Source organism: Tympanuchus pallidicinctus, unplaced genomic scaffold (genome assembly GCF_026119805.1).
Source record: "Tympanuchus pallidicinctus isolate F22 unplaced genomic scaffold, pur_lepc_1.0 scaffold31, whole genome shotgun sequence".
Lineage (NCBI taxonomy): Eukaryota > Metazoa > Chordata > Aves > Galliformes > Phasianidae > Tympanuchus > Tympanuchus pallidicinctus.
In genome coordinates this window covers 12733073-12755922 of record NW_026294749.1, presented here as the reverse complement: position 1 = coordinate 12755922, position 22850 = coordinate 12733073, and the positions used below count along the sequence as shown (strand labels likewise).

The 22850-nt window shown below is 36.7% G+C and overlaps 1 protein-coding gene across 6 annotated transcripts in view; it reads right to left on the bottom strand.

Annotated features, from left to right (window-relative positions):
• Positions 1–194: 194 nt before the first annotated feature.
• Positions 195–22850, bottom strand: part of ATP9B (ATPase phospholipid transporting 9B (putative)) — a 155991-nt gene continuing 133335 nt past the window's right edge. For 2 of the 6 annotated variants that reach the window (XM_052697876.1, XM_052697881.1), the window contains exons 16-30: positions 18940–19101; positions 17406–17498; positions 16160–16243; positions 15209–15379; positions 14596–14694; positions 12292–12381; positions 11680–11824; positions 11282–11346; positions 10687–10842; positions 10478–10542; positions 9228–9336; positions 5551–5608; positions 4641–4844; positions 2651–2683; positions 195–1932 (exon numbers count right to left, since the gene is read on the bottom strand). In XM_052697876.1, the coding sequence (XP_052553836.1) occupies positions 1796–1932; positions 2651–2683; positions 4641–4844; positions 5551–5608; positions 9228–9336; positions 10478–10542; positions 10687–10842; positions 11282–11346; positions 11680–11824; positions 12292–12381; positions 14596–14694; positions 15209–15379; positions 16160–16243; positions 17406–17498; positions 18940–19101 (1671 nt within the window). In that variant the 3' untranslated portion in view covers positions 195–1795. Of the gene's footprint in view, positions 2357–2650; positions 2684–4640; positions 4845–5550; positions 5609–6160; positions 7820–9227; positions 9337–10477; positions 10543–10686; positions 10843–11281; positions 11347–11679; positions 11825–12291; positions 12382–14595; positions 14695–15208; positions 15380–16159; positions 16244–17405; positions 17499–18939; positions 19102–22850 lie in introns of those variants that run through there. The other 4 variants (XM_052697880.1, XM_052697879.1, XM_052697877.1 and 1 more) reach the window with 4 other exon arrangements.

Here is a 22850-nt window from a genome sequence, read left to right as displayed (position 1 = left end):
ATTAACCAAGGGTATCTTTCCAAAACCACAAGAAATGAAGAAGGGCTTCTGCTAGGATGCGAGAACAGTGACATCTCGTGGAGCTTTCACAGAAGTGAGTTCATAGAAGGACAGAGCAAAGTGCTGCGCAGTGTTGTGCAATTCAAAGAAACACTACCTCAGTAGTTTATTTAATACATATACTATCAATACTATTTAGTAAAAATTAGGCTTTATTGCTTTTTTAATGAGGAATGAAAATAAATTAAAAAGAAAAAAAAAAAAGCAAGCAAAGAACTGCTAGGAAAAACTTTCAAAACAAAATTAATGGGGTGTAGTCCACATATCTCTGCTGCAATCCCTTTTGCTCTCCCAGGAAGTAGATTTATTACTTAGATGTTACTTATCCAATATTATAATCGTACAAGGGAGAAATGAAAAGGTATCAAGCAAGGAATTTTGCTGTAAAGGCATAGAGTCAGACATGAAAATGACATAAATATTAAGTGTTTAAAAAAACCAACACCGATATTTAATAAATAAAGCACGGGTAGTTATACTAATCCTCTCCACTCATTATGAGGCTATGCCCAATTTGTTATACGTACTTCTTGAGAATGAAAAATTATAGCACAACAGGAAACTAAAATACATCCTACTTTCCAGCACAGCACGTAACATTTGGACCCTTCAGGTTTTATCAGAGTAAGATCCTTTAACAAATCTTCAGCTGCTGTAAATGTTGTAACTCAGCAAGGATATACAACTGACAGTTGATAGCATGCAAAAAAAAAAGAAAGATTTTGTTTTTAAACAAGATTGCACTCAAACTGAGTTATAAAAACGTAACATTTACAACTTGGAAGATGACATTTTCCTACCACAATGCTTGTGTGTTCATCTTTCATTTTTACCTGAGTAACCCAAGTAAACAGATTACAAGGCAATTTAAATATCTTAGCTAATACAAGGTTTACTGGACTTTTCATATATAGAAATGTACTTTGACACTATTTGCAGTTTTACAAATACAAAATGAATAAAAATTTTAAAACATATTTACTGAGCAGCAATGTCTTTGTTATCTGTATAGGTCAACAGGTACAGCGGAATGATGTACAGAATTTGTCATTTAGTTTTCTACACAACAGCTTCTGTGCAATCTGGTTTTTAATGTGCATTGAAAGAACTGCTGTCAACATCACAGATCTGTAATATTTACTGGTGCCAGAAATAGAGTACAGAAATGGGCAACAGCTCCTAAAGTAATACTGTGCTACGCAGACATCTGTACATAATTCAAATAGTGCATATTTATCCATGTTTGATGAGGAATAATATTTAGCTGCTAATACAGACAATGGCATTTACAGGTATTACGTTTGGTATAGTAAGTATGGACAAATGAGTTTGTCCACATGGGAACATTAAAAGAAGATTAGGAAATTTTGTAATCACCGAATCTTTCATTTCAACTTGCAGAAGATCAACATAGTAGGAAAAAATCCTTTACAGTAGCAAGGAAATAATTCAGAAGCACTGTCAAAACAAAAGTAATTCAGCTTTATTTTATAATCAGCAGGTTTAAAAAAAAAAAAAAAAAAAAAAAAAAGGTTATTTCTGATAGTCCTGGTAGTGTACTTCTGTGTTATGTACCTGTCAGATGTTTCCTCCTCTGCTTGTGCTCTATTCACTTGATCGCTTTTATTTCTTAGTTTCTTTAGTCCCATGTAAATCCATAGACACTAAAGCACGGTGAATGTTTGATTTGAAGACTGGTGTGAGCAAAAAAAAGCCCCTAGGAATATATGCACTCTTACGAGGTAAGCTTGGAGTAACTTGGAGGAGAAAATTTGCGCTTCAAGTACTTGAGAATGTAAAGTGGAAGACAGCTTACAACAGTGATTGCTGACACTTTCCACAGGAAGGTCACAGTTGTGATAAAGGCAACATCTGCAGAAACAGAGAGCAAAAATTCATAATGGGAGCTGATAACATGGAAACTGGAGCTTTCGTATTGCAAAGTCAATCAATTCTCTTAAAGGTTTGCTTATGCAAATTAGAATAAATTAAGAACAGACAAATCAAGCAAAAGAAACAACACAGAGAGAAAGCTAACCTCAACATTTCATTTTTGCTGATTATTTTCTTTAAATGAAAGCTTCAGAGTCCCCTTATGCTCTTTACCCAGTTTTGCAGCACAAGGTGATTTCAGCAGAACCGGGATCTCAGCTTAGCACCAAGTTTCTCATGCTAAAGGTTAAAGCAGTTTATCATTTTTCTACTCCTACAAACTATTCATACCTACTATAATTTCCCAACCAGAAATTCTGCTAATTTTCTTGGATGCTATATTTCACATTCGGATCATTTTTCTCTGAAACAGACACAACAACCAGACCAAGTGATTCTTAAAACTTCAGAAATTAATTCACAGCCCAAAAATGTAAAGAGAAAGCAATGTGATTATATTGCCACAAGTCACAGTCAAGAGCTACTTTCTGTGACAACTATGACAACAACAGTGACATCCTACCCTTGCCACTGAAATTTTGGACAGTATTTTGCAATGGTCAGGTTGTACTTAAGAATCACAGAACCCCCCCCGACCACCTCCCTCCACATCCCCCACCCCACAAGTTATCTTCCAGAAAAGTTAAACTTCACCTACCTAAGAAAGCTCCAAAAGACACTCTGCCTACACCTGTCACACAAGGGTGAGAACGAAAATGAAAGGATAGTTTTACAGAAAATACGGAAGTTATGTGAAAAGAATATTAGACAAAGACTAGCTACAAAAAACAACAACAACAAAAAAGGAAATGGAAAAGACGTTAGTAGCATTAACTGGAATATTGCTGCTTTTCACATGACAGTCAGAAGGTTTTAAACAGCAATTCAACCAAAAATGTGAAGATAGATTCATTTGGTTATGTTTTGAGGCTGTAAGTGATTAGGCAGTTCTCTTGCGTTTTGCCTGAGTCGTCTTTGAAGCATAATCAAATGTATAAGCAACTTGATTAGAGCTGTTTTAAATGTGAATGAAAATTAACTCCAAAATGATTCAGCTAAAGAAATGCTTTAGTGCTCCAACTTTGCTCATTTAAGAACACTTTCTATATTAGATTTCAATGTATAATTTTGATGTTTTAGCCTAAGCCTGCTCAGACATACTAAGAGCCCACGTAACACATCATTGAGACGTGCCTAAGGAAGTCACTGCATGCAGTTAATTCAGAAACCTAAAAACTGAGTTACTTCCAGGACTTGGAGCTGTAGAGCACTATCAAGTCTTTTTTTTTTTTTTTTTTAAAGCACATTTATGAACACCACCTAGAGGTGCTTCTCAATGAGAAATACCTAGAAGGGATGGAAGGACTTGCTGCTATCAACATTAATGGTGATGAGGAGATGGTTGGGCTGGATGATCTTATAGGTGGTTTCCAACCTTGTGAGTCTATGATTCTATGTTTCTAACATGGATGATTTTACAAGGCAAAGCAGCAAATTGTGCTTTATGAAGTTCCTTGAAGATTGGAGCAAAGAGCTAGTGCTTGTTCATGTTCTTGCCAGCTGGCTGGGGACACTCTGGAATCAACCCAATGGTCTCTATTGAAGAATCTTGTATCAGTGTCAGAGAAATGAAAAAGGTTCTCTGTAAAACCTGAATTAGAGTGTAAAATTAAAATGCAACTCTTCATACGTCTGGAAGTTAACAGATCACTTGAGACAGGTGGCAGAGCATTTAGCAATTAAAAAAAAGTCGTGTACAACTGAACGCTTGGGACAACAGGGAGTGAAAGCAGAACCTTGCAATTACTAGAAACTACCATATAGCACATTTAATTCTGCTATGAGAAGTAACAAGAAAGGATCTTACTGTCATCTCCTGTAAAACAGAGGAAGGAGGAGCCTGATGCTACTCCTATACTGAGGTATAATCACAGTTATTTTGTGTATTTCTGTAATTTACATCCATCAAATCACACAAAGACCAAGATAATTTTTAAGTGAAAGACAATTTGATATAAAAAGAAATATGTATTATTGACACTCAGATGCTTGGACTGTTAATAGGAGAGAACTGTAAATCTTGTGAATTATGAATAATGAGAACCATAAGACACAGTGTGGCAAAACGTACTTTAAAACAAAGCAAGTTATATAGAATCTCATTGTAGTTATGAAATAGACTGATTATATAAATATCAATAACTTTCTGCCTCTGTTTTAGCCTGTGTTGCTAAACCTTCTAGTTTCGCAATGCCTCAGCTCTTGGGCTAGAGGCAATGAGACAGAAAGATCACCAGGTCAGTGAACGATTCTCATTTTATCAAAACATATCCATTTCAAGTACAAATCTCAAGGACAATTTAAGATGAGCAGCTTGGATTGTTGTTGGAAGATGAGATCAAGGAGGGGAAGAGCATGTGAGGTTTGATTTAAAAGTTTATCACCCAGATAAACCATATTAACAGGAAAAATGAGAATCAAACCCTGGGACAAGTAGGCAGAAGAGTATTTTAAAACAACATGAATTAAATCCATATTCTTACAGAAAAAGCTCTATTTCATAAAACATAACAACATTCTTAACCAAAATGAGAAAAAAACACTTGAAAAATTTTGTTTAAAAACTTTCCTAAAACACTATTACTTACCAAAGTATTCATTTAGAAATGCAAGAGAGGCCACATAGCAGCCAAGACTGAGAAATTCAGCCACCACCATTAACCAGTGCCATGTTCGTATGGTCAGTGCAACCATCAAGAGCTCAGTCAAGATAAGGGCAGTGAAGGAAATGGCAACAACATGTACAAATTCAGATTCAAAAAGCAGCAGGGCTCCATACATCAGAATACCACCTGGGAAAGGCAAACAAATTTAATAAAACATTCTACAATGACATTTTAGTTCAATTGCACACTGAACATTTTATTGCTTATTAGGAAAGTTTACTCAGTGTTTTTTTTTTATATTATTATTTATTTAAACTGTTATTTAGATATTGGGTAACATGAATGTTTGTAAAAAAGAGATGTGATATTTACTGTGCTTTTTGCACGTGAAATAAAAGAAAACAGAGCAGTGAAGAAACAAAACTGTTAGAAAACTAAGTATCTTTTCAAGCAAAATATCTGATGAACTGTCAATTAACCTGATTTTGTCTAAATGACAAAATAATAAGTGAAAGTGTAATTACTTTTAACTGATTACATAATTCAGATTTCTTCAACAGTACCTCTGTCATTCCGTGAAAGAAAACTACTGTGTAAGGATATGCAATGTGATAAGCACTCGCTGAAATTTTTCTGCATTAGAACTTAATTAAAGCCATGTCCTTCTTTAGACGACACGCATCAATAAAAATAACAACCCGTGCCAATCCATAGGCCTGGCACACTGCAGGAATCTCGATTTACAAGATAAACAGAAAGCAATATATATAACTGCTGATGAAATGTTAAGCTTTGGGAATTTAACCTGCTCCTGAAAAACTATACACAGCAGATAAAAATACAATAGCAGATAGAAAATTCTCAGTTCAATCAATTCACGACTCTCTCCTACCTTGGTAAATACTGATTAAAACCCAGATGAGGAAGGTCTTAAATGACAAAGATCTTCCCTAAGGGAAAGAAGTGAGAGGACAGTTAAACACTACTTAAAAAAAAATCTATTAAATTCATATATTTTAATAGTTAAGCACTCCAGAGACATTTTACAAGTATAACAAGCAGTCTTTGAAGTGATACAAGCTAAAAAGCTTCCGCTCGTTTTTACGATCATTCATTGCAAATGTGCATAGAAATTGCATGCAGTTAAAATTGGGGGCAGGACAGTTCAGGTCTTAAATGGCAAACACACACACTTTGGCTTGCAGTGCTACAGTTAGTTTTCAGAAGACCAATAACAGTCATATTATACACTTTTTAGTGTTTTTACGTCTTATCACAAAAGTAGTCTGCAAGAAAAATAACATTCTGCACCTATTGACCTAAACTTCAAGAAAACCATGGTCACAAGTCACTTCTCCATGTTGGATGAACTATTTTCAGTCACACCATAAACATGACTGCTACTATAAATTTTATGCAAGCACCCAAAATATTTTAAATCTCGTGATAGTTACAGTTTGAATCATATGCATAAATCAAACAATAAAAGCTGTACACATTCATTTGTTTTTTCATTTGAGTGTCTACTCATTTTCCTTTCAGTACCATGCATTATTTCCACTGTAGACTTTAGCTCCCAATTACTGAGATTTGTAAAGTAAGAATAAGTTTGAGTTTTGATTCAACTTTATAAAACTAGGATTATGTCACTTCTAAGACCCTAGCAAATGCTACACAACAGGCAACAAATAATTTTCAGATGAAAGTAGCCAGCCCTCACAGAATCATAGAATGGTTTGAGTTGCAAGGGGGTTCCAATCCCCATGCCTTGGGCAGGGACAGTTCCTACTAGGTCAGGTTGCCCAAAGACCCAACCAACCTGGCCTTCAACACCTCCAGGGATGAGGCATCCACCACGGCTTCTCTGGCAACCTGTTCCTGTCCCTCATCACCACTGTAATGAAAAATTTCTTCCTAATAACTAATTTAATCCTGCCTTCTTTTAGTTCAAAGACACTACCTCTTATCCTGTCATTACAATCCATGGTAAGGACTCTTTCCTTGTCTTTCTTCTAGGCCCTCTTTAAACACTGAAAGATCTCTATAAATTCTCCCCATGCATTTCTCTTCTTTGGACTGAACAACCCCAACTCTTCAGCCTTTCATTGTAGGAGAGGTGTTCCAGCCCTCTGATCATCCCCATTGCCTTCTCAGGATCCACTCCAACAGGTCCATTGGCCATCTTATGCTGGAGGCTCCAGAGCTGAATGCAGGTCTTCAAGTGGGGTGTCATGGGAGCAGTAGGGATGGGGACAATCACCTCCCTCAACCTGCTAGTTACACTCCCCTTATGCAGCCCTCAATACTGTTGGCTTTCTGGGCTGCAAGCACAAACTGCTGATTCATATTTAGTTTTTAATCTACCATTCTCAATCTGCTGCTCTAAATCCACCCATCACTAAGTCTGTATTCATGTTTGAATTTGCTCTGACATGGGTGCAAGACTTTGCACTTGGCCTTGTTGAACTATATGAAGTCCCTATAGGCTCACCTCTCAACCCTGTCCAGGTCAATCTGTATCATATCCAGATTGAAGTAATTTTAATAATTGCTAATTTTTGCTTGTTCTTGCAATAGAGAGTCTCTCAATGAGTTGTGCAAGCATATTTTAATCTTAATATCCTGAAAGCTCTTTCACCATCAGCATATCCTAGAGAAGAAACCAATTCCTAGGAATACAACACGCACTTGAGTAACACTAGCTGAACAGCATTGCTAGAGATCTGTATTATAATACAGAATTTGCAAAGTAATGTGCAGAAACAAGGACACTCCCTAGTGTCACAACTAGGACACCATGATCATAAGCTGTTCCAATAAACACACACAGTAAGATTACCTTATTATAGTGAAGTAAAATGTAGCACGTGTAAAGCACTTCTTGTCTATTCATCCATAATCATTCAGTGATCATCTTCTGCTTGGCATATACTGAACCATTAACGTACTCCCTAGTTGCTCCACGTTTTCATTTTTATTATTATTATTTTCTAAAAGTAATTTGTGTTCTACATTAACATTCACAGAGGTACAATGTAAGCTGGGAAAGCCAGTAAATCATTACCTCCTAGAACTGTCATTTAAGCTTGAAAAATCTTAAGTCTGCCATCATCTACTACGCATCCTGGGCAGTTTCAGAGTGCAGGTTAACTTCTTTCTATCTTTTGAAACAGAAAAATCCCATCAGCAGGTTTCCACAGACTAGCTTACAACTACCCATAGGAACTGAGAGATACACCTTCTGGAGATAAAATCTGCGATCTCAAAGAAACTTAAAAGATACTGAAGAAGAGATCTCCAAATAGAAGAGAAAAAAATTGTCATAGACTAACATAGTGAATAGCTAATTTAGTACAATTCAAATGACAAAGGATCTGCAGTGTCAACTCTATGACTGCAGTCTACTTTTGAAATCTTAGATATGTCTTTGAAGAATACACTGTCCTTAGAACATCTTTCTTCTTGCTTCTGCTTTGTATTATAACACTTCTAGCGAGCAGTTTAAAATAGAGCTGGAGTGCTTTTCAGAAAAAAAACTTAAGAAAACTCTTGTGATTTAATCCATATTTGTGGGTAAAGAAACAACACCCTTCTATTATTTGCAGATATATGTACGGAAACTGAAAGTATAGAATCACAGAATGGTTAAGTTTGGAAAAGATCTCCCAGATCATCTAACCCAACTGTCCACTTATCACCAATGTTGCCCACTAAACCATGCTCCTCAGTATTACATCTACACCTTTCCTGAATACCTCCAGGGACAGTGACTCAACCACCTCCCCAGCAGCCCATTCCAGTGCCTGAACACTCTTTCAGAGGATCAGTCCTTCCTAATATCCAATCTGAACCTCCCCTGGTGCAACTTGAGCCATTCCCTCTTGTCATATTGCTAGTTACCTGAGAGAAGAGGCTGACCCCTGTCTCGCCACAATCTCCTTTCAGGTAGTTGTAGAGGGAAATAAGGTCTCCTCAGAGCTTCCTCTTCTCTGGACTAAACAATTGGCTCAGTTCCCTCAGCCACTCCTCCTAAGACTGATGCTCCAATTCCCTCACTGGCTTCACTGCCCTTCTCTGAACACGCTCCAGAGCATCTACGTCTTTCTTGTAGTAAGCAGTAACTGCATGATGATTCAGCAAAGACATTTCAATCATTGATACCCATTATTTAAAGAAAGTCAGCTTAAGGAGAGAGATCAGTAACAATTTTCAGAAGACGGGAAAAATCAATCCATAAATTAAATCTCTTAGTTAAAAAGGAAGGAGCTGTGAAAAAATAACCATGAAAAGCTCCTTATCGAAGCTCCTAAGGTCAGACTAAGAGCAAATTTTGTAACAATATGCCTTTATGACATTTCAGTCTGAAGTCTGGTGACTTAGAAATCTATTAACAAAACCTAGTGGAACATCTGGGACCACAGATTACTTTTGCAACACAGAAGTCTGCATTACATTAGTTACACATTTATCTGCATGGAACACCTTACAGAAATGATTGTAAGAATTCAGAGTTTTTCACACCAGCAATTTCAACAGTTCTTCGTATTTCAGCACTGAGAACATTCATACCTTTGTGAGATCCTTATAAAGTTCTGGATACAGCAGTGCCATTTCTGGCTTCACATCCTGATCCAACACCAGAGAGAAGACTGGAAACATAGTATATATGGTTGCATACCTGTGGAAAGGAAAGCACAAACCAGCGTTTTTGTATCATATGATTTTAAACCAATATATTGTGTTCAACTACTGTTTTAACATGAATGAAGTTAAGCTGGCAGCACTGAGACAGCTCACCAATGTAGGGCAGCTTCACAAATGTAACCTGGTCTTGGGATTCTGAGAGCTGCCATTTGTGAGAAGAGACTTTATATGTCAAAAGAAAAAAAAAGTCCTTTTTTCCCATGCATATATCACCCCAAATTTATTGTCTGTTACACTGCGCTTCTGCATTTTGATAACAAGTTCAAAGACTTTGCATTTGAATTCATCAACAGAAGATGGCATGAAATCTAAAGAAAAAACAAGCACTGCTTTTCTGACATCACAGTAAAGCAGGAGGATGAACCAAAGTCTTAGCAGCTAAGAAAGAGGCTTTGGGTTTTATGCACACATTAGTTGTGCACTCTCAGAAGGACAGCATAACTATTTACAAGCATTTTGGAGAAGTTTACAGTTTGCCTCTGCAGTGTTTGGTGAAAACAGACCTTGATTTGGCTACAATTTGAGTCATTACTGTTTAAATAAAGTAAAACAAGAAGTATGAAAAGAAGCTCTTAGGACATAAGGGGCAGAGAAAAAGGACAAACATGAATCTGTGCGTGTATCTCAGCTGCATGATTCTGGGAGGTGTATCTCTAAAGAAGCTTTTGCAAAAGGATCAGCATGCTCCTAATTCTACATACATGATTCAGAAAGAAAACTAATGTACCAGACTTATTTAATGGAAATTCCATAGTAGCTTCAGCTCCATTTTTTAACAATTTGTTAACGGTCACTGAGGCTTGTCTTGCAAGTTGTATAACAGCTGACACTGACACTTCCTCTATTGTTTTTGCTCTGAAAGTCGAAAGTATTATATGATATCTTCTAAAGCTATGCAGTTTTCTGTCTTCAGAGAACTTTCCCACCTCATATAGTGGATATAACAGCACATCCAAACTAGTTTGAGGTTTTTCTTATAGGCTCATTCCAGGTCTTGTTAGCATACCAATGATAAATGTCTAAGAAATGGGGCAGACACCAACTATAGGATGCTGTTTAAAAAGTCGTTTGGATGTAATTATTAATAGATATTGTAACTGCTGATGTGAACTTACCCTACCATCAGGAAACCTTGGTACAAGGGAACCGATGCAAAATAGAAGACTGATGAAAACACAGCCTACAAAAAAAGAAAATAATTACATATTTAATAAAGTTCTATATATGAAACATCACAACAAGGAAAAAAGAATACTGCATAAGATTTTTTGACATTTCAAAGAGATGTAGTGATTGTAACTGTTCTGAAAAGAGTTTTAAATACCTGCATAGTTGAAATAATAAGGCCTCGGTGCATGACAAATTGACCAAGTGCTGCTGATCTTTTGTAACTGTTTCGACCATGTACCATCAGCAGCCTACCTATGTGTTTAAACTGTGTGATAGAAAAGTCAGCTGCTAGGGAGGCTTGTTTTCCTTCCTAGAAACAAAATAAAAATATTCAAAGTATAAAACCCTGTGTAGAAAATATGCTTCAAAATTCAAAATTCGAAATCATAGTTCATTTTACAAATTACAAACTTTGCTGCCATTGCTTCAGAAATCAATTCTGCCACATGACACAAAAGACAGTTTTTTTGGTGCGTGTCATAAAAACAATACAGTTTCTATATCAAGTATGTTTAATGGCTTCGCTTGCTTCTTTCAGATAAATTAATAGATTCACAGAGATAACTATGGTATTTTCTGCTTTTCTTTGTGTATTTAAAAAGGAAAAACAGAGAACATAGAAGCAGAGAACTTACAGGTTCAAAGAATAAGCATTTTCTATCATCTCACAGTATGCTTTAATTCAAAATGTTCAATTTACTACCATCTAAGAATCACGTTACACTTGACAGTGAGACTAGTAACATTACCTTGCCTTCAATTCCAATCCCGCAGTCAGCTGCTTGGATCATGCTGACATCATTTCCTCCATCACCTGAAAAATGCCACTGCAATATTCAGCTCTTCAGAGGTTTTACTCTCTTGACCTTCACAATGTTTTAAAAACTTCCTACTATAGCTTTACATTCTCACAGATAACCTATGGATTAATGATTTCAGCCATCAAGACTTTTCCCTGAGGAGGAACAAAGAAAAACACACCTTTCTCATGGTATTTTCTTCTACAGTTACGTAACTACTTCAACTACTTGGTGGCTGATAAAGACGTCTTTTCAGTTTTGTTTGAATTCTTTCTCAAAGGTGCCATCTGCTGTGTAAACTTATTACAGATCTACCTACTGCAAAGGAAGATAGTGTCAACAGTTACCTATTGCACATGTGCGTTTTCCAGTGTGATGCTGTAGCAGTTTGACAATATGGGCTTTTTGGGTGGGAGAACATCGGCAGCACACTACGGCGGGACACTGGCAAGCCAACTCTACGAATTCATGCTCATAATATTTCAGACAAACCTAAGGGAAAAAAATACGTGGAGGTTTATGTTAAAGGGGAAATGATACAGCATGTGCTCTAACACAAAAACACAGTGTAAAGATCTCTTCTATGGGGTTTTGCTCGCACGGTATCTTTCTGTAAGAGATACCTGAGAGAGCTGCTGTCTTCCAAATGCAACCTATTACTTTAAATTGACATTCATTTCATTTAGACAGATAACATGCTTTACATTCATACAAAGAAACAGTACCATGGCATGCTACCATGAGATTTGGTTCATCTCATTCTGTTACTGTACAGGAGACCAGAGAAATGTGAACGTGTCTCACTCTGTCACTACTCAGTGAAAAACAGTAGTGACTCTTACAACATGGTCAAATACTGGAAAAAGTTTAAGAGCACGAAGCCACCAATATCCTTCATGAACACATTAATTTTATGTTCATGAAGTGTAAATACAATTTGATAGAAACCAAACTCTTACCTCCAACGAGTCCCCAGATATCACCAAGGCACAGTCATGCTTCCTCCTAAAGGCATTTAGTTCTAAGTGAGCCTCTCCTCGAGTAGTAACCTTTAATAAAAACCACTTACTCAAAAGATTTTTTTTTTTAAGAGCAAACAAAATCTAAACAACAGCACACAAATCAAGTGTTGAGAAGTCATACCTAAAAGGCTTCAATGTTAGGATAGGATACAAAACAAATCAACAAATGTTTTATCTTAATGCAGTACGTGGGTGGCTGCAAGTTTCTAATCCTCATGGACTAAACAAGTAATCCTCAAACTAGGAAAATGCGTGTAGTCAACCTAACTGGCTCCTCACAGAAGTAGATCAGGTCTAAAATATCACTACAATTAAAATACTTTAACTTCAAGTTGACCCAAGTCTTTCCATCTTGGTCAAACCAAACAATGAAACAGTTCCCAAGTCAGAAAAAAACAAAAGCAGAGACTTTTTAAACCAATAAAGCATATTCTTAGAATAGTACAAAATGCTCATATTAGTAGTTCTTTCAGTTTAGATAAGTAGACAGAATTCCAGAGACACAGAAAAATGCTCACTGAATGGTACAGTATAGAATAATTACATTGTAGACAATTTTTAATTAAATTTTCATGACTATTGTTCCAGAGAGGCCCAGCTGTCAAATATGCAAAACAAAACCTCAAACCAAATGGTTCAAAGCTTACTAAATGGATTTTGGAAAGTTTTGAGCTACAACACAAAGCATAAAAATTTAAAGTAAACCAGATTTTGAAGAGAGGGTTTTTGTTTCCCTTTCTTTCTTTTACCTTTATTAAACTATTCAACTTCTTTTACAGCTACCATGTAGGACAAAGTTAGAAAATAGAATGAAAGCAACAAGATTACGCCTCTAATTTCGGACCTGTCAGCACTTTAACTAAAGATTTAAAATATGCAAGTCTTAATTATTACATAGAATCAGATGGAGTCCAAAGACTTCATCCTCTGAATAGGCTCCACCACACAAAATTTGGGTTACATTAAAATGCACGTAATTGGAAGCCACCCATACATAAACCTCAATCCAGATTTTTTTTATCCCCCTTTCCTACAGTGAAAGCTGCTATTCTGCCAACTGTTAGGAACTGTTAGGGTTGCACTGGTCCCTGTAATCTTTCTGCATTACAGAGATGACAGCACTTGGCACACACTGATGAGCTTCAGCTTTCACCTGACAAGAGGCACCTTTTCTTTGTAAATATTTCCAGAACAGTATATCAATTAATTTCATTACAAAATAAGCAGGCTGAGTAAAAAGAGTACGAAAAAAATGCATCTTTTTTGGGAAGCCAAATTAGTAAATAATTTATTCACTAATTTGTAGGTAAAATAAAAGTGTTAAAGTGCTTGGTATCTTCTTGAATTAATCCACTAGTTCTTTCTTTGCAACAAACATAGCCACAGAAATAATGTCGTATTAATCTGTTTTCTAACCAATTTAAAACTTCGTGTATTCTAAGTTAACACAGTTTTTATGCTGATCTTATTAGCCAAGGTAATGAAAATAAAAATCTGACTCAAACTAAATAGATTTTGTTCAGGAAGACTTAATTTGTAATGTTACAATGTGGAAAGGTCAACAAAAATTGATCTGAAGTTTTATCAGAAGCATTAATAATTTAATTGCAAATAGTGGTCTGCAGGGCCTAATTTGCCATTCTGATGCTTCATAAGAAACTACATTTACATGTAAATTATATTCATACAATTATTTCTTTAGGTGCAAGTGGTTCATTTGGAGCAAACACAGACATTATGTCTGATAACACGGCATCAAAGTTTGGAAAAATCCTTATTTTTGTTTGAGTTCAGTGGAGTTGGCACCATGTAAATGGAGCAAAAATGTATAGAGACATTCAGTTTACTTTTCTAACAATTATCTTAAGCAGTGTGCTAATAAAATGCAATATTTATTAGAAAAATATTCATGGACAAAAACTTCCAACTTGCATTTTGATTTAAACTGTGGCATCACAGCTTAATTCAAAAGTAAGTCTGCTCAAGTCTACAGACTGCTGTCAATGGAAGTGTTACAAGCTAGAACCATATTCCTAGATTCCTCCCTATGACTCAGCATCTTGCAAAGACTTTTCTCCATCCAAGGGGTGACTGACAATATCCACTGTTACAAGTGTGGAGTGTAAAACGCCTCTAAAACCCATCAACTTTGTAACAAGTGGCCAATACCAATCAAATGAAGCAATACTGGTATTAGCTATATTTTGAAGAATCCAACAGTAAAGCTGGACCTATACTTACAGGTCTGAAAATGTGAATATCCTGAGTCCTAGACACTAAGTGAGAACTTTTTGCAATGCAAGTTGCTGTCTCCAGTTTATCGCCTGTTAACATCCATATCTGCAAAAATAATGTAAAAGTTAATTCTTTTGGATATTTTTGTGTCTGTTGTCCATACCTACCTAACATGTCACTCCAACCTTCATTTGATACTGCATGAGATCAGGCTACCATGGAACGTATACCAACATATGACTTTTTAACTAAAATTAATGGGCAGTTTTTACTGCAGTAAGTCACACAGAAGTGTTTGTCTTTAAAACAGCTTCCATTCTGTTTTGCCTCACACAAAGTTTATGTCTCAATTTACATGAAGGCAGGGGGAAATCGTGGCAACCCACTGGCAGTTGAACTGCAGAGAAAACACAAAAGCTTTTCCCTATCATCCCGAATGTGCTTAGGACTCAGCATATTTCTTACTCTGGATGAACCTCAATGTACACAAGTGTAAATAATGTATTGTAAAAAAACATTAAAAAAAAAAAGCCTTCAAAAAAAGCCCCCACAAAACCAAAAATACTCTCCCTCCTGTTAGTATGTGATAATCTGTATGCCGCCAGTTCACATTCATTACCTTTATTCCAGCATTTCTTAGCATCTCTAGGGTTGGTCTAACATCTGCTTGCAGTTGATCTTCTACTCCAGTGAGACACAGCAATTCCATTTCCCGCTCCAAACTCTCTACAACAGCAGCAACTTTCAGGTTTCTGTCATGTATGCTTAATTTTGCTTGGTTATATCGACTCTGCACAAACACAAAACCACTTAGACTTGGTTGTAACTCATAAAAAAAATAAATAAACATTTTGTCTATCAACTGGTTATAAAAAAAGGTTGTATTTAAACACCTTCAATAAAGAACAAGGTTAAAAGTGAATTCTACACATTTGTTCTGATAAGTCATCTCTAGAGAACCCTCTGAAGAACCTATTCTGAATCAGGCATCACAGCATCTGAACAGAAACTGCCCTGGTATTTGAGAACAAGTCGATTGCTTAGTCATACTAACATACAGAATTAACATAGAATCACAGAATCATAGAATGGCCTGGGTTGCAAAGGAGCTCCATGCTCATCCAGCTCCAACCCCTGCTGTGTGCAGGTCACCAACCAGCAGCCCAGGCTGCCCAGAGCCACATCCAGCCTGGCCTTGGATGCCCGCAGGGATGGGGCATCCACAGCCTCCTTGGGCAACCTGTGCCAGTGCCTCACCACCTCTGGGGGAAAAACTTCCTCCTAATATCCAACCTAAACCTCCCTTGTCTCAGTTAATGCTGAGACATGCTGGCTTCTGGGGAAATACAATCCAGTGAGGTAATCCATTTAAACAGTATCCTGCATCTAACTACAGAACAGTCACTGATGGATCTATAATAGCGTGTTATACTTCAAATACTGGTATTTTTAATATGAGTCATCTTCTTTATTAACAGAATAAAAAAGAGGAATGTTCCCCTTGAAGTAACTAAATAAGGCACAATACAAGAGGTATGCTAATAATATTGATCATTTTGTCTCTCCATACCTCAAAATCTTGATACTGTTCTTCAGTCAGTGACTTCTTGGCAACAACCAGAGTACGCAGCCCTTCTCGAGCCATATTACCACACTAAACAGATCAAAAGAATAATTATGCCAACACGTAGCTGTATGCTCGTATTTCACACTATATGACTGTATGCTAACAGAGTATATCTGTAGCACAGAAGCTGATGCTTCTTCAGACTGCAGATGAGTTAGGAGAAACCACAAAAAGCACAACAAATATTCACTTCAGTTTTCCCAATCTGTTATAATACTGGCAAGCCAATTAGATATTTTTTCCTACCTTAAAGAAAAATTCTTGTAGGTGAAAGTTTAAAAATAAAACTGTTTTTAAAGCATGCAGCAGAGCTAAATTTTTGTTTTCACAGAAATGCACTTCTTGTCAGCAAAAGGCCTGAAGATTAAAATAGCCATGGAATAGCACGTCATAATGAAAAACAAGGCTGTCCACTGCTGAACACGTATTGATTTGACCTCATAAAGCTAAATAAATTAAACAAGTATTTTACGATTAATTGTGCATCATTATCGCCAAAAGTAATTTTTATGACATTTTGCTAGGTCTTCAGGGAGTTTAATTTATTCATGTCCCTGAATAAATCAAGCTGCCCTGCAGCAGATATTGATTCATATTGCCAATACCATTATGAACATACATGGTGTAATCATTGTATTAACATATTGTCTGTATGTAGGGTCAAAATAAGATGATTGCTGGTACCTACTACAATGACACAGTGAAGAACACTAATCAGTTTTGAAGTTTGGTCAGTAGCTATTTGATATTAAATTTAACTAATATGGTAAAAAGCTATTTCAGTGTACCTCCATCACACATCAAATTTTGTAATTCATAATCATGCTTCACTGCAGAATTTATAAAAGGTTATTTCAGGATAAACAGACTTACGAGAAAATACTTCTCAGAAGCCATTTGGTTTCATGTGAAAGATCAGTCAATGAAAAACAAATTTGCTTGTGTTAAGTACGAATACATTCTGCTATGACTACTAACTTTGTTCTTCTCTACGTATTATACAAGAATATGAAAGAACTCTAAACCATTAAAACTCATTCAAGGTGTGATTAACTGAACTTGAAAAGCCATTGCATTGGCTCAGGATCTCTTAAATCTATTCCAATAACATCTGATATTTTAGTTACATTTTTAAATATATATATATACACACATATATGTCAAAAATATATTTAACCCTGTTTCTTACCTCTTCTTCTAACCAATCATTGTACTGTACAATAGTGGACATTGCAACATCTGCGCCCTTCATGTAAAATGTAATTTCTCCTGAAGACTCATCCTAAAATTTCACAGAAGAAACAGAGAAAAAGATCTGTTTATACAAACAAAAAAATTACCTACAAACAACCTGTCTTCTGAAGCAGTCAACAGAATAGCATTTATAAAAGACAAAGTAACTTGCAAAGGCTTGGATAAGTTTTACTTCATGTTTACATTTCCAGTGACTTCTCTGATTCCACAGAGATACATGTTCCCTGCTTTCCTGGATTAGAAGACCAGTTCTAACTGAAGTTAAAGCATCAGGTTCTTGGCATCCATAACATTCCTGTTCTTCCTAAATTTTAAAATGTCATTGTGATGCCCACTCTAACTACTGAAATATTTGCTTCTCTTGTGGCATTCATTCTTAATTTAAAAACAGAAAGTTTGCTCTGTATCTTTCAAGTAATTGGAAATTAACAAATAATGTTATGCATGTTACATATATTTTAGTAATTAAACACTCATTACTTAGTCAAACAATTCACACTCAGGCAAGTATTACCTAAATCAGGAGTTTGTGATGCGTGGTCTGTTGCTGAAATAACAGATTCACCTGATCTGCAAGCTTCTCATAGTAGCTCTGAACATGTCTCTAACACACTGTTAAACAGTGTTAAATAGTGCCAACTGCATTTAATGAAATACAGACATGCCAAGTTCTCTTGAGACCCGAGCACGCATACATGCTGTCTGAAGTATGTCTGCCCAAGGCTGAGGGCATGCTTGGTTTGTCATCCATTGGCAAATATGGAATGGGATGAGTCTGATAGGTAGTTAACTAGCATGTAGCACTGGTCTAAACACACAGCCATGTCTGACACTGTTCTGCCTGTCTGCTTTCAGACAGGGAGAGGCAGAAATACATAACGTGTGCATGTCTTGATATTAGCAGAGATTTAAACCTTCCTTTTCATGGTGTGGTGGCTTCCTTGCATTTGAGGTTTTAATAATCATTACTGTGTCCCCACCTGGACATTTAACAGACAACTAAGCATGCATCTGTTACACTCAGACCCAGCGGTGTTTCAGCTGTGTACGCACTCCTGAAAAAGCAGCAGCAGTGTTAGCAAAGAAAGATGAATTACTGCTGCAACAAATTCCCCACACCAGTTTACCCCTTGAACAGGCAACATATTTTGCATGAGAGCAGCAAATTGAAAATTGAATTAAAAATGAAGGCTTAACAGTAAATTGCAGCATCAGAGCTTAAGCACAAAGTGTTGAAATTAGCATGTTTCCATGTGAGATAAGAGTTTGTCCTTTACGAGGCTCTCTGCAAAATCACGTCAGCCTAAATTTCACACAATTGCTTGTCTAGTCTAATGTTTGCTTTCCATTTGAAAATCCTGTGAAATGTGTTCCTCGAAGGATCAAGTTTCTACTAAGAAATATCAAAACAAACATGCAGTTAAAGCAGCTTTGGAGAAATGAGAACCAACCGCCTGCCACCAAATTACCCGAACTATGATTCCCATGCGCTTGCTCTCAGAAGTGAAGGGGAATATCTGCAGAATATAGTATGTCAGAATGTGTCCACCAGGGGTCTTCAGTTGCATGGAGGTCAAATCCCTGTTAACTAGAGTAAGACCAACACTCTCTGTCCACTGCACCAGAGCAACCTAAAGCGAAAAGAAAAAAGGACTTGTAATTGACCTTTCACTTTTAAAGAATGTTATCTAAATGAAGCTAAAGCCAAAGAGCTGTTAGAGTAAAACAGAATAAAACTTTTGTACTAATGACAGCACTAAGTAGATGTTGGGAGTATTTACATGCAGAACTATTTCAGATCTGTAACTGAATATATACTTGGACACTGCAATCTGTGATCAATGAAGAAAGGATCCTAAAAGTCTTTAGCTTACTTTATACATTTGCATTGTTTTATTACTTTTTATGTGAACAATAATAAAATTAAGTTGCTATATAAAATGGGATAGAAGCCCAACTTACAATTCTGCATCCCATGAACATATTTGTAAAATTTCCTTCTACAAACCCAAAAAAGCTGCATTATAGGTAGGTCACACACACAAAAGTAGTGCCTCCTATTTATTTCTAGGGAAACGACAACAGATACAAAGAGCACAATAACACTATTTGATAGAGAAAAATTCTCAGCTACAAAACAGCATTTTTCAACAAAGCCACCACCATCAGCTGTGCATTTTCACCATCCACAAACAAGAGCCTGCATGTTGTGCTTGTAAAAACCTGCACAAGTGGAGATGATCCACTGTCAGCATCAGCACTGCGGAAACGCAGCATCCATCACCTCACCGTGCTCACATCCACTATTTGGTCTCCAGAAGCATTGAGCAAGCATCAATGAATGTCAGTGGGTGCTATTTTGTTCCACATGGAGGAATTCAGTAATACACCTTTTCTTCATGTGCACTTCCATGTCAGACAACATTTTGTCAGGCTGCCCCACTGCTGCCATCTGTTGCACGGTAAGAAAATGTAATGGACTATTGGCAGTAAAGTGCAGCCCTGGTATAATGATCACTACTAGCTGCCATTACATGATATCTTAAATGCACACCTCAGTGATTCCGAATTTATTTGTTTATTTATTACATTTTGGTGCTGCTGAGTACACAGCATCTAGCTCCTACTTTCTTCTGTGCTATTTTTTAAATTAACGCATCAGATGCTTCTCACCCATTCGAAAGGAAATTGCTTTGGGCAGCTTAACAAATAAATAAGTAATATTCAATTCTATTTTCATTTTTCTAAGTGTTAATCATAATTAGAAAACAGGTTTTTAAAGGAATAAAAAGGTAATTATAATGAAGATTCACATTCATTTGACTGAACCTGCTTCTGCTGTTAGTCTCAAGCACAGTGATAAAAGACAGGCAAGTAGTAAAATACTCAGGTAAGTTCAGAAGACATGATGACTAGTGCCCAGTAAGAATTTCATCTGAACTGAGTCAATAATCACTGTGTAGCTTCTATTTAAAATAGGGAAAAATAAGTTATACAAACCCCCAAGAAATCCCAATAGTGCTGTCTGTGTAGGCATCAACAAACAAAAATATGCTGTGATGCAGTTAAAGAAGGGAAAAAGAACACACTTTAAATAGCACCATTTTTAAAGCCCCAAATAACAGGAAGCCTTTTTAGAGTTTTTTCCTCTTCAATAAGAGTACCATATAAGCTGTAAATGATCCAATACTCTCAAGGTTAATTTTCAATTTTCACAGTGAAAGGTTACTATTACATTCTGACCTGTAAATTGCATCTTTCTCCTAATACCCTATCATCTCATTTGTGTCCCTTTACAGCTAGGACTTAGATGTTCTATATTTGGTGACTCACGTCTGTTTAATATTTCACTTATGCTTGGCTTCACCAACCATTTGAACTGGCATTTTGCAGCACAGTCATTTTCGATTCTTATACCTGGCCTAGTGAACATATCTGTTCTCTTTTAAATTGATCAGTGCAAGTACCATAGCAGAAATGGCCAGTAATTCTCAAACTCAAACAACTGTCTAAAAAGTAACTGCATAAACTTGAGAGCAATGCATTAACTCCTGACATTCAGAATTCACAGTTAGACCTTAACAGTACCCCAAACGACACAGTCAAGTCATACCATTAAATATCTGCAGATTTTACAATATGCAAATATTGAATAGATTTATTCCACAGAAGGCATGAAAATCCAAATTACTGATGTGCACAGATATGTGTATACAATGGATCACTCTTTGTACAGAGTTCAGAAAAAGGATTCTCAGATAACACTATTCTTGTGTTTTCCCCTCTACACGTATATTCCATTCTCATTCAACAAGTTTCTGAAAACTTAGATTAAAATGGTCTTGCCATTCAGCATGCAAACATCAAGAACCCTGAGAATGGCATGCAAACACAGCAGCTGGAGCTTCTACAGCTCCTGACATATGAGATGGAGTCAGATAAAGCAACTGAAGGATGAGTAAAAAAAAACTTAGCTGGAGATGCCACCATTTTGCTTTGATAAAATACAAAACATCAACTCTGATTACAAATATTTGCTGATAACCATTTGTTTCTTAGTATGTGCAGATACATGGATCAGAACTCCTGAGTCCTGCTTACGGACTTGTGGCCTGTGCCTCAGCTCATTAACCATGTTGGGTTCCCAGGAGGGGAAATACGAGGAGTCAGAGAACTTCTATCATCTCTAACTTGTGATTTCCTCCTTGGTAGACCCCAGCAGGCAGGAACAGTTACCCACCTCTGATGTGACAGGCTCCAAGTAACACTTCCACATTAGGAAAGAAGGTAGCAAATGTTTGCATAAGGATCTGACAAAAATACTGAGAAACATCTTGTTCAGCATTTCTTACCTCAAATCTTCCTGATCCTATGCCCATTGATGGGGTCCAGTTGCCCCTGTAGGCTGTCTCTCTCCATTAGAAGCCACCAGACCTTAACAACTGCCTCAGTTCACAGCCCCAAATACCAAACTTTTCAACTGTCATAGCACAGATTGCCAAAATAAAATTCAGTGTCTCCCTAAGGAAACTCTCTCAATTAGTGATCAAAGCAGTATCCCTAACCTGTTTCATTTTACTCCTATCCCAGAAGGTAGAAGTAGCTTCTCTGAGTATGACCCTGTGTTCAGCTCAGTTCTCTGAGGGACATCAGAGACAAAGGGAAGCTTCAGCAGCACTCTTGTTACAGACTTTGTTGGCAGCTCTGCATGTTAAGTCAATGGCTTGGGGACGATCATCCCATTTGCTTGGAGATGTTCCTCTACTGAACTAAAAGAATTCGGTTTATAAACATATTAGGCAGTTTCTAGAAAGTTATATAAAATACACAAGACTTTTAAATGACAAGGATGCAGTTACCTATCCCATTAGTGACGAAACACAATCACCTAATAAAGGAAAATGAACAGTTAGGAACTTCATAGACCCCATATGGAGCACAAAACAAAAATCTTTATTCCTGAAGGCTCAGGACATTCTATTTAATTAGACCATTAGTCTAACCTAAAACAAATACTAATCAACAATTTTAAACAAGAAAACACTTCAGAAAACATGAGACCCAAGAGGTCACTGAAACTTTGGCAACTTTAGTTTCATCATAAGTCAATTCCAGATGATCATTTTTTAACCGATTCAAATGAAGTGATACCTTTATATTTTCAACTTAGAGGACGAAAGAGAGAAATACCTCCCTAACAGATGACAAAGAACTTGTCTCTCGAGCGGTGTTGAATAGCTTTATGCCATTCAATCAATAGGTGCAAGAGTGCCCCTTATTCAGCTCAGCACCAAGACCCTCTTTGAATTCTCCTCACTTTTCCCCAAGAGGGTGAACGGCTTGCACCTCAGAAGACTTTCATTCCCACTCAGGTTAACAT